At 46.5% G+C, this 15,524-nt stretch overlaps 1 protein-coding gene across 1 annotated transcript in view; it reads right to left on the bottom strand.

Annotated features, from left to right (window-relative positions):
- The window catches only part of GDE1 (glycerophosphodiester phosphodiesterase 1), a 196,507-nt gene that overhangs the window by 164,501 nt on the left and 16,482 nt on the right, over positions 1 to 15,524 (bottom strand). Inside the window, exon 2 of the mRNA XM_078665115.1 lies at positions 10,820 to 10,995. Within this exon, the coding sequence (XP_078521241.1) occupies positions 10,820 to 10,995 (176 nt within the window). The remainder of the gene's footprint in view (positions 1 to 10,819; positions 10,996 to 15,524) is intronic.

Genomic DNA, 15,524 nt, shown 5'->3' with positions numbered 1-15,524 from the left:
CAGCGCCCTGTCTCCGGGGAGGAAGACACCAACAGATGACAGACCTCTGGAGAGGATGGAACCTCAGGAGACGAATCCAGAACCCGGCGCCGGCGTGGCTCCGCGGAGTCCGCCACCGGCACCTGACCGAAGTCGATCGGCGCCAGAGTGGACATTTGCAGTGCCGGGTCGACCTCTGCCACCACGTGCTCCCGAGGAGAATGGGGGGGGGGGGGGGGGGGCAGCCCTGGTACGGTGAAGGAGCAGCGCCGGCTCGGCCTCAGACGGGGCAGCTGCCCACGTCGAGGATCGAGAGGGACCCGGGAAAGAACCCCAGGTCCCAGCCTCCACTGGAGCCGGGGAGGAAGGCTCACGGCGCCGGCCCGGCCTCTGACGAGGCAGCCGCCTGCTCCGAGGACCGAGGGGGACTTGGGGGCAAGCCCAGAGTCCCGGCGATCTCCTGCGACACCACAGGGAGCCCGGTAGGGATTTGCGGCGAGGCAGGCACGCCAGGCGCCGAAGAGGGGAGCCTAGAAGGACCAAACCTCGACTACATTACCCTCCTGCAACCTGAAGCCGAAACTTTCGGCATCGGAGCCACCGGCGACTCCGCAGAAGTCCCCGCGCGAGGCAAGGGATCCGCGCACGTCTCAGGAAGTGGAGGAGGGGCCAAAGAAGCATGCAGAGCTGCACTGTAGGCTGTCATTTGGGCCCTAGATGCCCCAATGCCAGGAAACGGCGGGTGGTGAGGCGACAGGCGGGGGCGCACGTCCCGAGGGGAGTCGGAGCCCACCACTGAAGGACGCTGGGATGACACCGACCTGGACAAGCGTGCCAACAGCAATTTCATCCAGCGCTCCCACCGTGATTTAGGCTTAAGGTGCTGACAGGCGTCGCAATCCATCGAGTCGTGGTACTCGCCCAGGCATCACATGCAAATCGGGTGAGGGTCCGTCGCCGACATGGGACGCGCACAAGAGGTACACGTCTTGAAGCCCGAAGGCATTCGCACACTGTTCCACTAACGCCAAACTGTGAAAAAGAAGGGAAGGCCTGAAAACAGGCCAGGACACAATCCGGATCCGCGCTGCACGCGGAAAAGAGAAAAACTGACGTAGGCGCCCCGGGGTGGGACTTATGTATCCTCACTGACGTCACGAACGCGGACGACATCTGGACGGAGTCACGTGGTGCCGTCCCGTCCCCCCCCCCCCCCCCCCCCCCATTTTTGGCTTTGCATCCTCAGCTAGTCTGATTTGTCAGCAGTCAGGTCAAATGTACTCAGAAACTTGGCTGAGGCCAAAGTATCTATAAGTTCATCTGCTCTTAGCATAGGATGGGCATCAGTCCTAGTCACTGCATTGAGGCCTCTGTAGTCCACACAAAACCTCATCTCTCTTTTTCCACCCTTGGTGTGAGGTTTTGGCACAATGACTACTGGACTAGCCCATGAGCCATCTGAAGGCTCAATGACCCCCAATTCCATCATCTTTTGGACCTCTGTCCTGATGCAATCCCCGACATCAGGCTATTTGTAGATTTTACTATTCACAGGCAGACTGTCACCTGTGTCCACTTCATGGGTACACCAGGTGGTCTGACTGGGTGTCAGCGAGAACATATGTCTGTACTGATTGAGGACTTGCCTACAATCAGCTTGCTATTGGTCAGTGAGGCTGCCTGCCAAGGTTACTCCATCCACTGACCCATCATCAGGGTTTTGAGAGAGGAGATCAGGGAGAGGGTCACTCTTTTCCTTCTGTCCCTCATCAGTTGCCATAAGCAAGCTCATATCAGCCCTGTCCACAAACGTTTTCAGGAGGTTTACATGAAGTACCCTATGGGGACTTCTTCGAGTACCTATGCCCACCAAGTAGATGACATCACCTTTTTGTTCAAAGATAGTGTGGGGGGCACTCCTATGTCTTGGAGAGCTGCTGGGGCCACAAGCTCCAACACCCACACTTTCTGGGGTGGCTGGGAAACAGTCAAAACACCTTTTGGTCATGCCAAACCTTTTGAAGTTCTTGGCTGGCCTCCAGGTTTTTGCTGGCCTTCTTCATGTACTCAGCTATACGTGAACGCAGGCCAAGGACATAGTCCACAACGTCCTGGTTAGGAGGCTTGAGAGGTTGCTCCCAGCCTTCCTTGACATACCCAATGGACCCCTAACTGTATGTCAAAACAGAAATTCGAATGGGCTGTAGCCAACCCCCTTCTGAGGAACCTCTCTTCAGGCAAAGAGAAGGCAGGGTAGTAAGACATCCCATTTTCGCCTAAGCTTTTCTGGGAGTCAAATGATCATACCCTTTAAGGAAGCCTATTGCACTGTAGATGGTAGAGTGTGGTAAACTTATAGTTAAAGCCGCACTCTTTCCACATGGCAGTGATATAAATAGACATGAAGGTTGTACCTCTGTCTGTTAGTGTAGTTCCTATTTCCCTTATTGGCTCTGCGCTTTGGAATATTATACACTATAATTTATGCATAGGACTGAGGTTAGTATGCCGCTATCGGGTATATTAAACTTAATTACTTTGTGTGCCAGCTAACTCAGAAGTCACTAGAAACTTCTTGAATAAACAAGAAGGGAGTAGTTTCTGACAACTGCATAAACATGACAACTTTGTTTCCCTTAGAATCGGAACAGTCTCAGAATAGTGGAAACAAAAGGTAACAGTTTCACTGAGTCAATTGTGCATGCTTAGTTTCTTCAGAGTTACACAGAAATAGATAGGCAGGTCTTTCAATAAAAGGATTTATTGAACAGTCTTATTTCTCGTGTAAGAGATATGAGCGGTTACAATCGCAAGACAGTATGCGAGATATACGGACAGTGTAGGCAGTAGGTAGAAATAATACTGCAATAGCATTGTCTTTTAGCTATGACATATATTCATATAAACATACATAAATAACAGGCTAAAATGTGGATACTCGTCTGATGCTTCTAAATAGGTCTACCCCAGTGTACCTAACCTAAGTGTAGTATGAAGTAAGAAGTAGGTGATGTTTTCTATAGTATGGTAAGCTATAGTTTTGCTATGGGCCAAGAGTCCCTCTAGGTTCTAGTCGGCTCCATACCTTAGAATGAGAGAGGTGGAATCTCTTTCCGGAACTCCAACTCTAACACCCCGCGAAGCGAGGCAGAACACTGGAAGCTGGTTTCTCTGCGAGCAGGGACGACATTGTCTGGTCAGTGCGTCAGGCTAGGATACGACTTCTCCTGGAGACGTGGTTTCTTCCGAACTTGCCAAGGTGAGCCGAATCAAGCTGTGGTTTGCCTTGGTAAGGGAAGGTATATTTATACCTGGTAGGTGGCTAGGAATGTTAGCATTGACGTAAAGTCGGGCAGAGGAAGACATCATGAATGAACCCCTAAGGAATAGTAGTTCATGCATAATAAATGAGTTCTTGGAGAAATCAATAATCCAAGCAGGGAAAGTCCCAAAGGCTTATGGGTCTGGTTTCTAAGAACTCGTTGTGACGTGCGATGGACGGATGTAGGTGACCACGCCTGTATTTGGATAGCATGGCTAATGCCTAAATAAGGACTGGGATTCTATGCCTAAATAAGGGCAATCTGAGTTGAGCCTATATAAGGACATGATTCAGGAAACCTATGTTAGGGTATCTAAATCGAAACACAACAGGACGCCCACTCTGGAAAAGATTCCCAGGAGGACCCTGGCCACTACAGGATCTTTAGTGGTTCTAAGGGGTATGGCTTCTGGATATCTATGTGCATGGATCACCACTAGTATGTAACTGTGCCCAGACGCAGTTGGAGGGTTCAAGGGACCAACAATGTAAATCCTCACCCTTTTAAAGGGAACCCCAACCACTGGAAGTTGAATTAAGGGGGCCTTTGTGGTGCCACCTGACTTACCACTGGCTTGGCAAGTGGCACATGAGCAACAAAACTCATTTGGGGCTTCAGACAAATGAGACCAGTGAAAGTGAAGGACAAGCCTGTCCCAAGTATTAGTTTGCCCCAAGTGTCCGGCAAGAGGAAAATCATGTGCAAGGGAGAGAAGGAAACCTCTTAACCTCTGGGGTATTACCAACCTCTTGGCGACACTAGGCTTGGGGTCTCTACCTTCAGAGTACAGAAGCACATCTCTGCAATAGATCCTACGGGACCCACTGATATTCCCTGCTTCCTCAGCAGCAGCTTGCTGTCTGAGGGGTTCATGAAAAGGGCAGATATGATGCTCCAAACTCAAGTCTGACCTAGAAGGGCCCCCTGCCCCCAAGAACTCTGCCTGGTCGGCCCATGTTCCTCTGGGGCTGAGATCATCTCTCTCAGAAGGCTGATATTCACTGAGAGTTTGTGAGGAGGATAAAGCTTTACCCTTCTAGCTCCTTCTCCTCCATTTTTTCAGGATCCATTACTTTGTCAGTGCTGAGCTGCTTGGCCTGAGCAATGGTGACAGCAAACTGGCAGAGATGGCCATAATCTCTCCATGAGTCCTGAACTCAGCTCCACTTCAGCCCAAGCTGAGGTTTTTGGATCATTGCCCAACAAACAATCTACAGGTAGGTCTGGAGATACCACAAACTGTTTAGGTCCAGCTACCCCTCCCCAGCTGAGGTGCACAACTGAACTGCCAAGGAATAGTCAGTCCTGACATTGCTAGCGTTTGGTACTTGGTACATTTGTCCAAGTATGATCTGATCAGGAGACACAAGGTTTTCTGTTACCATAGTGACACTGGCCCGTGTCTCTATAAGCCATTGCTGCATTTCCATTTATCAAAGGCTGTTGTCTGTACTTGTCTGAGTTAGTGAAACTTATCAGTAAGGTGGCAAGGTCTATGACTCCATCACAGACTAAAACAACCTGAGCTGGAGCTCTGACTAAGTCAGAACCCATCTCAGAACCCACGGTTAACCCCACTAACCCCTTGGTTGCTGTTCTACCACTTGTACTTGTGCTAGGGGGAGCAGGTGCCTTAGGGGTAGTGCTAGTCGGAGTTTCCTTGCCTTTAGACAATCAACATCGCTTGTCCAATGGATTTTTACCGTACGAATCTAACACCAAGGTTTCTTTTTTCCTTTCTTAGAATTTTGGGACTCACCCCCAGATGCAGGTTTTTGGGGCCCTTGTGAAGACTCTTTTTTTATCTTTAGCTTTGTCCCCGCCCTTATCCTGAGATTTAGAAGAATCTTGCTTCTTCTGGTTACCTTCATTACCATGGTTTTGCTGCTGAACCCTGATGTGGACATATTTGTCTGCATTCTTTCCCAATTTTTGGGGAGAGGTCAAATCAGAGTCCAACGTGGACTGTTGGAAAAGTTGGTTCTGACAGTTTATTAAGGATTGGCTCCCTCATAATCAAATTGTACAAGCCTTCATAGTCCTGTACCTTGCTTCCATGAAGCCAGCCCTCCAGAGCCTTAATAGCACAGTCTACAAAATCTACCCAGTCCTAGGTGTGTGCCTTCTGGGTGTCTCATAACTTAACCCTATACTGTTCAGTGGTTAAGCCAAACCGATCTATGGGAGCACTCTTCAGTAGTGAGAAATTGTCAGCATCCTCTTCTCTGTCAGCGAGGGGCTGATCACTACCTTTGTTTGCAAAGAAGAGCAACAGGATAGCTGCCCACTGCTCTTGAGGGGTCTCTGAACTTTGCAGGCCCTCTCCAAAGCTGTGATTCATTTATGGACGTCATCCCCCTCCTGGCAAGGAGTGACTATCCTGCTCAGGTTCCTATTGTCAAAAGAAGTTTCTCTGATTCTCGGGACACTGTAGCTGCCACCATGGGACTGTAGTCCCAGTCTCATCCTAGTCTTCTGTCCTTCCAGGGAGTCTTGGTAAAGGGCCAACTGATCATTTCTGAGACTAAGTATGACTTTCTCAAGTTTGCCTAATTGGCATTCCATGTCAAAAGAGTAGTGCCTCTTATTAGATATGGAGTTCCCTATGGAAGTGTCTGAAGTACGGGATTCTCTAAAAGAGGATCTAGACTTCCTTGGTCTACTCTGGACCCTCCCAAGAGGAATAAAGTTTATCTCCTCTGTGCTATCTGCACTATTTCCTGGGGGGTCAGTGTTTGGCAGGTTAGAATAATTTGAGTGCTCCTGTCCATACTCAGAATTGACATCATCAGGGAGAGCCCCTGATGCTCCCTCTTCAGGAGTATGCCCACCCACTTTTTCCTGCTCTCTTGCCTCTACAGGATGACTATCATTGTTATGTATAAGCCCTAAGAGCAGCTTAATTGTGGGGTTGCCACCTGTCTTGATCTTTCTAAGGCTACACAGGGTCCTTAGTTCCTAGAACTTTAGACCACTGTACTTAGCAGACTGGGTACACTAGTATCCCAAACTAAAGACATGGTTCTAGGTGTAGTGTGGTGTTGCACCTACCTGCCCTAGTGGAAACTCATCTCTTAGGTTGGAGAAAGGGTTATGCTAGACCCTTAACTACCCAACCCTGCGTTCAGTAGAACTTACTTATTCTAAGCTATATTATATGTGCCTAATATTAGCAATGGTTTTTCAATTAATACACACCAAGATTTTCTGGTAAAATAATGCAGGCTTAAATCACAACCGCTGCACATCAATGTGAGAAGCTGGCCTAGAATATGGTGCACACTAGTATAAGTGCGCACCCTGCACTAAACCAGACAACTGTTACTGTGATTTTATTGGTCATAAACAACCTTAGAAAGCTCTCTAAATGGTAACTGTTGAGAGCAGCCTTCAGGCTTAGTCCAGAAGGAGTGTAAAGCAGCTTGAATTACTAGAACATAATCTCATTGGTATAGATTACGTGAAAAAGAACGATAGTGTATTTATAAAAATATCTATTATTATTAGACACTTGGTCCCTAGGGGGAGACAAAACCATAGACTAAAATAGTGGTATGCAAACCACGATTCGAGTCAAGACTGTACCCAGAAGACATCGAAGTGCCGGGGTCCCAAGGTACCATCCAAGGTGAGCATCTAGGAACCCCATGGAGGTTGTGTGCAATGTGGGAACTTGACCGTGTTCTCAATACAAGTCAACTGGTAAGCCGCGTTGCAATTCTAAAGAAGAAGGACCCTTCCCAGTGGACCCTGAAGAAACCCCGTAGAAGAAAGAAGGTTGGAGAGCCACCCCACCCGTGGATTCACAGGATACCTCCATCAGGGAAGCCGGGTGCATAGGTGTATAGTGGCGTCGGAATCCGCCGTCAAACTCAATGGGAGACTTCAGGAAGATGAAGCTGCTGGAGAATGTGGAAGTGTCCGGTGGAACCCAAAGGTGGATCCAAGATGAGCGATACCTGCAAGCAGATGCCACTCAGGAGTGACCAGGAGGAACGGAAGATGAATGCCCACCGATGTCGGGTGTTGCAGGAGAGATGACGTGACCTTGGAGCTGCAGCTGTGAGAATCAGGCGACGCTATGGAAGACCAGGAGCAGTTCACAAGCTGTCCCATGTCGGATTTTGAGAGTTGAGGGGTCTGTGTCCATCGGGAACACCAACAAGCCTTGGCAACTGCAAACAATGTGGAAATCGAACAAGGTGCAGTGTCGGACCAGTAAGGTCCAGGTGACTCACCACAAGCAGGGAAGTCAGGGCAAACCCCAAGCAATCAGGGGAGCCCAAAGAAATAAAAAAAGACCCTCAAGAGGACACACAGCCGGAGGCTCTGGAGTCGCAAGTGAACCTTAAGCAGCTCACCAAAGATGCAGGCCCAAGATGAAAGGGATGCAGTGAGGACGAAGATTTTGCTTACAGGAGATGCTGGAGGTTGGGGCTACTTGGAGCCCGAAGATCTTAGAGGAAGGAAGCCAACAAGCCTATGCAATGGCAAGTTGACGCGGTGCACAAGGGTTCAGTTCCTGCGGCTTCGACGAGGGATACTGGCCTCAATCTTGGTGAGAGGACAGGGTAGATCTCGAGGGATGTGAAGAACCACCACCTGTGCTACTGAGCCTTTCGGAGTCGGTGGGAGCCCAGGATCAGCAGACCGGTCAGCTTTGTTGCGTTGCCTGCAGATGTAGGGTAGTGACTCCTTCACTTCAAGGCAGATTCCTTCAGGTGCCTTGGATGTCCGCAGGCCTTGGATGGTTCCTGTATGGAGCACAGGCACATACGTTGCAGCAGACGAGCAGGGTGATGAAACCAGGAGCAGCAGTAGTCTTCCTAGTTGCAGTCTTGATGCCCAGAGTACCCAGATGGTCGAAGAAGTGGTGTCTTGAATTTAATGTTGTCCGACAACTATTCTACGAACCCACCTACAGGTAAGCCCTTAAGTATCCTAAGGGAAGGGTTGGGACGATTCAGGGTTCCCTCCCATGGGAGGGGTTGGTGCAGTTTCGCGCCAGAGAGCCTGATCTAGTTTGATCTGGACTATGCAAGGAGGGCACCAAATGTGCCCCTCAAGCAGACTGAGTGGCGCTGGCAGGCGCTACCACCCGGCCCCAATTCACTAAACCCTTTCTGGGAAGTCGTCACACCTCCCTGTGACCTTCCTGTGACAGGATACCTATTGTTCTGCATTCCCCTGCCCAGGCTTGGCTCCGCAGCAGGAGGGCAGAATCATGTCTCTAGTTGGCAGCAGCCATGTTGTGCTTTCCGGGTTTAGAAGACTGGTACCGGGAGCTCGGAGGGCCTCCTGGAGGAGCTTTACAGTGCATGGATTCATACCTCTCACACTATTTACGGTGTGCAGGTATTATTCCAACATGTTTGATACTAAACATGGTAGGGTTCGTTACTGCCAGTTTAGAGATGGTCATCGTGTAAGGACGCATGACCACTTTATGTATCGTAAGGGCTGAGGCACTTACAAGCCGGGAGAATGGACTCCGAAGGTTGTAGGGGTGTCCTGCTGACCTGCTCATGCAGGGGCACCCTCACACTTAGAACCGAGCACCCTGCCTTCAGGATTGAAAGGCCTGCTTTAGGGGTGACTTATAGGTTTTAAGTGCAGTGACCTTAGATATAGGGAAACTTACAGCTGTCATAGTGGTGCTAGCACCAGCTTACACAGGCAGCCATGGTAGGCCTTTAGTTACAGTTTGAGTGGTCCCCCATGGGTGGCATAATACATGCTTCAGCTCATGGGGGGATCCCTGGTGTACCTATGCCCTCGGTACCTCAGTACCATATACTAGGGACTTATAAGGGTACACCAGTATCCAATCTTGGATGTACCTAAGTACTTACCATACCAATTTAGGGGAGAAAGTACAGAGACTGGGGTACTGTTTAGCAGGATCCAGTCATGCAAATCAGAAACAGCATAGCACCAGGCAAAAAGTGGGGGTAACCATGAAAGCAGATCCTACTTTCCTACACATGCCCTATCAAATTTCTGATAAAATCCCTTTGAGTGAACAGTGCCTAACTCCTCCATATGTCTTGTTTCAAAACATGCCTCTCAGTGCCAATACCTCCTTTATTTTAAAACTACATCCCATCCAGCACATGAAATGTATATTACATTAGGTTTCTGTGTAATAACATATTGTGATAGATGGCTCCTAAACCAACATTTATATTTAGTCTAACCCTGATTAATTGGTCTAGTTGTTTTGCCTAACTATAGCACTTTATGCAATACATTTAATTTCTGCTGTCAGCGTTGGGCCGAAGAACAGAAACACACACAAATGCCACAAGGGGTGGATATGAACCTAGAATAGAGTCAGATGAAACCATGGGGCATATTTACTAGAAACTAGCGGAGAGCGATGTTACGGTAAAATTGGTAATGCCACACTCCGTCAATTTCAAAACGCAGGGTTGTGCCATATTTACAAGAATGCGGTGCACCCCTGAGTTACCCCTTGCGCTGGCGCTAAATCAATCAATCAATCAAAGCATTTGTAAAGCGCGCTAAACAATCTGCCTGGCGCCAGCACGGGCACCCTCGCGCCATATTGCAAGGGTGCCGGCGCTGCAGGGGTGATTGTTTATGTGCAGGAAGGTTTTTCTTCCTGCACATAAACAATCTTTACAGGCGATTTGCTGTTTATATCTGTGCTGCATAAAGCAGCACACACGGAAAGAGCATAATACATGACCCATTTCTCCTCGAATTGCCTGTTTAAGACCAGGTATTCCCGGGCAATATTTTTGGTGCTGCCCCCTACCTTGTAAATATGGGGCAGCGTCAGAAAGCAACAGGTGCTGCAGCGGAAGGCCCTCTGCAACGCCCATTGCACACCCCTTTCAAGCTAAGTGCTGCTTGAATAGGGGCATTATTTACAAGTTAAGTCATGTTAAGTGGCTTAACGCTGCCTCGTAAATAAAGTGAAGGACTTACCACCACCAGAATGTCTGAAAAAGGGACGTTCTGGTGGCGTTAACTTCTTTTAAATATGCCCCCATGTGTTCACTGACGGTTTGGCGTCTGAACACTGGTGGAAGAGCGGTGAGGAAGAATGGAGGTATTTAAATGTGATTTGTCGAAGGATGTCCTTTAGTCAATAGGTTGAGATAAAGCTTTAACAATAAATATGTGTTAACTTAGTAGATATTTAAATTTTCCTCTGATTCATACATATGCGTGACCTACTTTGGGCCACAGGAGAAAAAAGAAGAACGACTAAATAATGTTGAATAAATACAGAATTTAGGTTAGATAACTGAGGGATATATCCCATGGAAAGTGTGAACTTCAGACTGGAGAACTTATGAATAAGACAAAAGAAGTGCACAGGCTGTGAAAGTCAGTACCCGTCCTTTAATTAAAAAAGGGAATCAATTTATACACTTCAAATTGGTGCTTGGTCAATTGATTTGACGAAGGTGTTGGGAGGGGACATGTAAGTGGACATTATGTGATCGTAGATAGCACGAAAAAGGTTGTGTTCCTTAGCCACTTACCTTAATCTATGCTTTGCAGCCGGGTCGAGTTTCCTAAGTTCGCTGTAATTATATTCTTCCAATTTACCAATTCCATCAGTCGTCCTGTCCACTGTATTATCGTGCATTAGTATAGGTACTCCATCAGCACTGAATTCAAGGTCAAGCTCCACACCTGTTGCACCATTCTTGGCTGCCTATGGGGAGCAGTAACAATGTAAACATGAGTTTAAACAACAGAATCTCTGAAGGCAAGGTAAGTCCAAAAAGAGGGCCCCAAATGTTCCAATTTAACAGTTACGCTTTGGACCTCACTTGACCGAGTGCCACAAAGACAGTATAACAGTCATAACAATTCAAAACTAAATGCTTTCTCCTCCAATAGCCATCTCATCCTCACATTAGTATACAAGTGCTTTAGTTATGAAGAATCTCACTGTCCATACTTTATTACTGCAGACAGTATCAAATGTGATTCCTTCTTAGTTGTATTTTTTTATATAATATATTTAACAAGGAGAAAAAAGAAAATACAATTGTCCAAGTTTTAGGATACAGACACAAGTGCTCTATGTAACATTGGTATAGATGTAAACACAAATTAAATTATAAGTCTTATCTAAACATACTCACCGAAAGTATTTTTTTAACTTCAAATGTTTCATCCTAAGAAAATGGCAAATACTTATGCTATTCCCAATAACCCCATATATATAACCTACCCGATTCATGCATACTGCCCAAGATTATACAGACTAAAACTGCATGCGCCTGATCTATGCACACCAATGCGAGAGGTTTTGCACTCATCAGTTAAATGCAGATTTAAACTTTCCTCGAAGTGTTCTTGGAGCCCGAGTATGGGTTTTGGGTTCAATCGGATGGGAACTTGGAAAGACCCAACAATTCATGCTTTTACACTTCTACTGATTTATTTTTTAGGTTTTGGAATGGATTTAGTATGTGATGCAGATTGCCTAGGTGTTTCAAGGTCCTGACTGTTCTCTGTTTTTTCTACAGGTGTCCTGGTGGTCCAACTGGAGTTCCTCAGAGGAAGAAGCTGGAACACAGGTAAGTGCACTAGCAGGGGTCGAGTAGAGGATAGACGCGTGTAGACCCCGTCTACCCACTATTTTCTATATTGCTGCAAAGCTGTTCGCTTTCAGCAGTGAGCCACGTTTCTTTCCTACTTCTCCCGGAATTCACAGAAATATGCTGAACTAGTCCTGGTGACATTTTCTGACATGTTGTCTGCTTTTGTTCCAAGCATCAAAGTGCAAGTAGTGAAGGGGTTCATCAGATTCCATCTTCACCTATAACAAAAGCCGGATTTAAGGGACCATTAGGACTCTTTTTCTTGGGGTATCGTGGCTGGGAGCTATCGGGAGCCTCACACCTAAACGCAATGGAGGGGAATCAAAGGCTCACATCTTATCACTTCACAGATACTTAATAGCTAAATGCTTTTGCTTTGTTCAGTCCCTGTATATTAGAGATATGCATACACTGTAAGAATGTCAGATGTGCTGGTCACCCCAGTAATTACACAAATAACATGTTAAATACCACTATTTTGTATGATTTCTTTTATAGTGTTTCAGCACTACTCATCCCAATGCAGGGTGTCAGAGCACTTTACATCACACATACAGATTATACATTGGCAATAAATCATGTGTGTACATTGATATAAAGGATGTATTACATAAGACAGTGAGTGTTATCAGGTGTAAGATCCACATGTCCTTCATTCCTCACTGTTCTACGTTAAAAAGATTACAATTTATGAACTACAAATAACAAAAGGATATCCATCCTAAAAGCATTAACTCACTTACCGATTTACCTAAAAAGAAAATCTGTCATCTGTGTGTCATTTAATGTGCTTTGCAGGAGGCATCTTAACCTCCTGCTCTAGTTTTCATTCAAAACTAGAACTAAGCAAAACACAGATCTCTCCAGCAAATAAATCCACCACATTACCATTATTATCCCCTGAGATTTATCTGGCACACAAAGATCTCTGCAGCAGGTGTCTTAACCCCACAAGATATTTTAAATGATAGACATTGCAACCAATTAAGCAGTACAGATTTATTTACTACCACATTTCTCCAATTTCATTGTGAAAAAGTTTAAGAAATAAATCTATAAGTTGAGGCCCAGTTTTTATGTCAGGGTTGCGTCAATATTTTGGCACAACTGCAATTCAAGATCTATTTTGTTAAATATTGTAATGCGCTCAAAAGTACTCATGGAAGACCTGCTAAACATACGTGAGGTCTTAAGTTCTGATATCACTTCCTGTGAGGTCATGGGTTGTGATGCCACATGCTTTGTAACACGCCATGATGTCACTTTCTGTGATGCCACGCTCAGTGATGTTACACCCATTCTGCCTAACTTTGTGAGTCCAGACACTTCTTTTTTTAGTACTTGAGCCCTGTGCACCAGGAATATTCATTGCATAACTTCCTATTTCTGACTAAGTTCCCCAGCAGTATTTCCCTTCTGATGTCTTCCTTTCTGGTCCCGTTTCATTTCTTTTACCAAATCCACCTGTCCTCAAGTGACTTACTTGTCTGTTGACCATGCCCTATTTCTCAGAGTCAGCAAGTTTTAATGGTTACTTTTGTGGGCTTGTTATAGCAAGATTAGTCAGTGATCCTCCTATAGGTATTTTTCTCGACCAGGTCATAGATGTAACAGAAAACCCCATACCTCCTGCGAGAGAAAAATTAAGTAAAAAAGAAAAACTCATACCTTTCGAGGGAATATCTGTGAGGTGCCATCTGACGGACCTGTATCAGTAGTTAGGACTAAGCTGTAACAATGTTAATGCAGAGCCAACAGTACTGTGTACTAACTATATGCATATATGTTACGAATGTTATGTGAGCATATGTAAGATGGAAGTACTCTGATTAATGTGATATGGTTATATATTATGTACCCAATAAATAAGAATTTAAACAACAAAAAAAACTCAGGCACTAGAATGTTTCTCGAATGCTGTAATTTTTATTGGCTTTTACATGTCATTGTACCTCAAAGATTAAAGTATACAAAACTAGAAGTGGGGAAACAAAATCACGGTTCCCTACTAATTCTATGTCAGGACCGGAGGCGAGGATTATGCTTCACATTCTCTACTTTATTGAACAGCAGCCATTTTAAAACTTTAACTTCAACAACTACAATTCCCATGAGGCCTAGGGAATAGAAACACACAATAGAGTTCATCAGAGCAACAGTCTCTCAATCCCAGACAATCAGGTGTTGGCAATCCAGGTCATTGTCCATCATTCATAGCCGTTCCTCCTCTTTCTTCGCTGCTCGCAGCCAAAGATAAGTGGTGTCTTTTTCTTTCATGCCTGTTATTACTGTTATTACTTAACTTTTATTCCTTATATAACTTTTACGAACTGCTTTCTATTTGCCTGTTAGTGGTCACCCGCTACTTCGCGGTGCAGTTTGCTAAAGTAGTTGATTGCTTTCTTGTCCCATTCGTTCTTTTTTGCCACCAGCATTCTCACGGTATTGTCACCAATGCTTGATTAATTGTTTGCGACCTGCTGCAGGGCGGGAATTGCTTCGAAGCTGTAGCATTTTTTTTTCACCCCTTCGCAGCCACTGTCAACTGGTGAGGCTCCGCTGTGTGGTCCTCCCACCAGAGGGCGTCTGCTTGATACCGTTCAACCGCGGCACATTCTTCACACTCCGCGCATACCTCAGGATTTGGAACAGTGCACCACGGTTGGAACCTTGTCCGTCTGGAGCGTGACACCCAGTCAAAAGAAAACAGGTCTGTACTGCCCATCCGCAGCAATTACTGATACACCCTTTTCAGAGTCTGTACCGCCTTAGGACCAGACACTCCCCTGAGAGGGAGCATGTATCATTGAGCAGGTTCTAGCCTGTGGGGACAGTGTACCAGACCTGGTAATCCATTATATTGTGCACCAATAATTAGCACTCTCTCTCTTCAGTGCCTTCTGCCCCAATATATTACAGTGCCCGTATATGCCTTCTGCCATAATATATTACAGTGCCCGTATACTTACAAAGTAGAGCTTGGTGGACATCCGCAAGTATTAACTCCTTTGATGACACCCAGGGGAAGAAGGTCCCACTGAGCAGACTCCCTTTTGACAATGATTTTTATGATGCTGTTGATGCATCAATCTACAGGGCGGTTTCAGAGGCCATGGGGCATTGGAGGAAAGATTTTCGCTCCAAATAGCGCAAGCCTGCGAAAAGATAGTAGGGACTGCCCTGGGTCCCATGACTGCAAATCCACTTCCCCAGCCCACATATTTGAACCCGCCACCAGCAAATTGCCCCTTTCGTGACAAGAGTAGACCTAGATGTATTCTTTAGGCCTAAACAGGCATTCTTGGCCAGTACTGTGGCTCCAGTGGCTCCCGCTGCTGCGACTGACGACAATCATAGGGACACTGATGATGCAGGACCATCCCGACCCTGGCTCCCTCCCCCCCGCCCCTGTTCCCGATGACCAGGGGCTATGGTCCGACATGCTGGACCCAGATGAGATTCTTCACCCGAGGTCTTCCAAATGGGCCCAGTCAGAGAAGGTCGCAGAGTACATGGCAGGTCGCATTCGGAAAACTCTGGAAATGGAATCCCAAAACTGTTTGAACGCTGAGTGTACCCGCCCCTCCCTAGAGGGCAGGTTGACGTTAACTCCCAATATTTACCCACGAAT

This window comes from Lissotriton helveticus, chromosome 10, assembly GCF_964261635.1.
Source record: "Lissotriton helveticus chromosome 10, aLisHel1.1, whole genome shotgun sequence".
In the NCBI taxonomy this organism is placed as follows: domain Eukaryota; kingdom Metazoa; phylum Chordata; class Amphibia; order Caudata; family Salamandridae; genus Lissotriton; species Lissotriton helveticus.
Note: the sequence above shows the minus strand (reverse complement) of the source record. Positions and strands in the feature narration are given on the sequence as shown.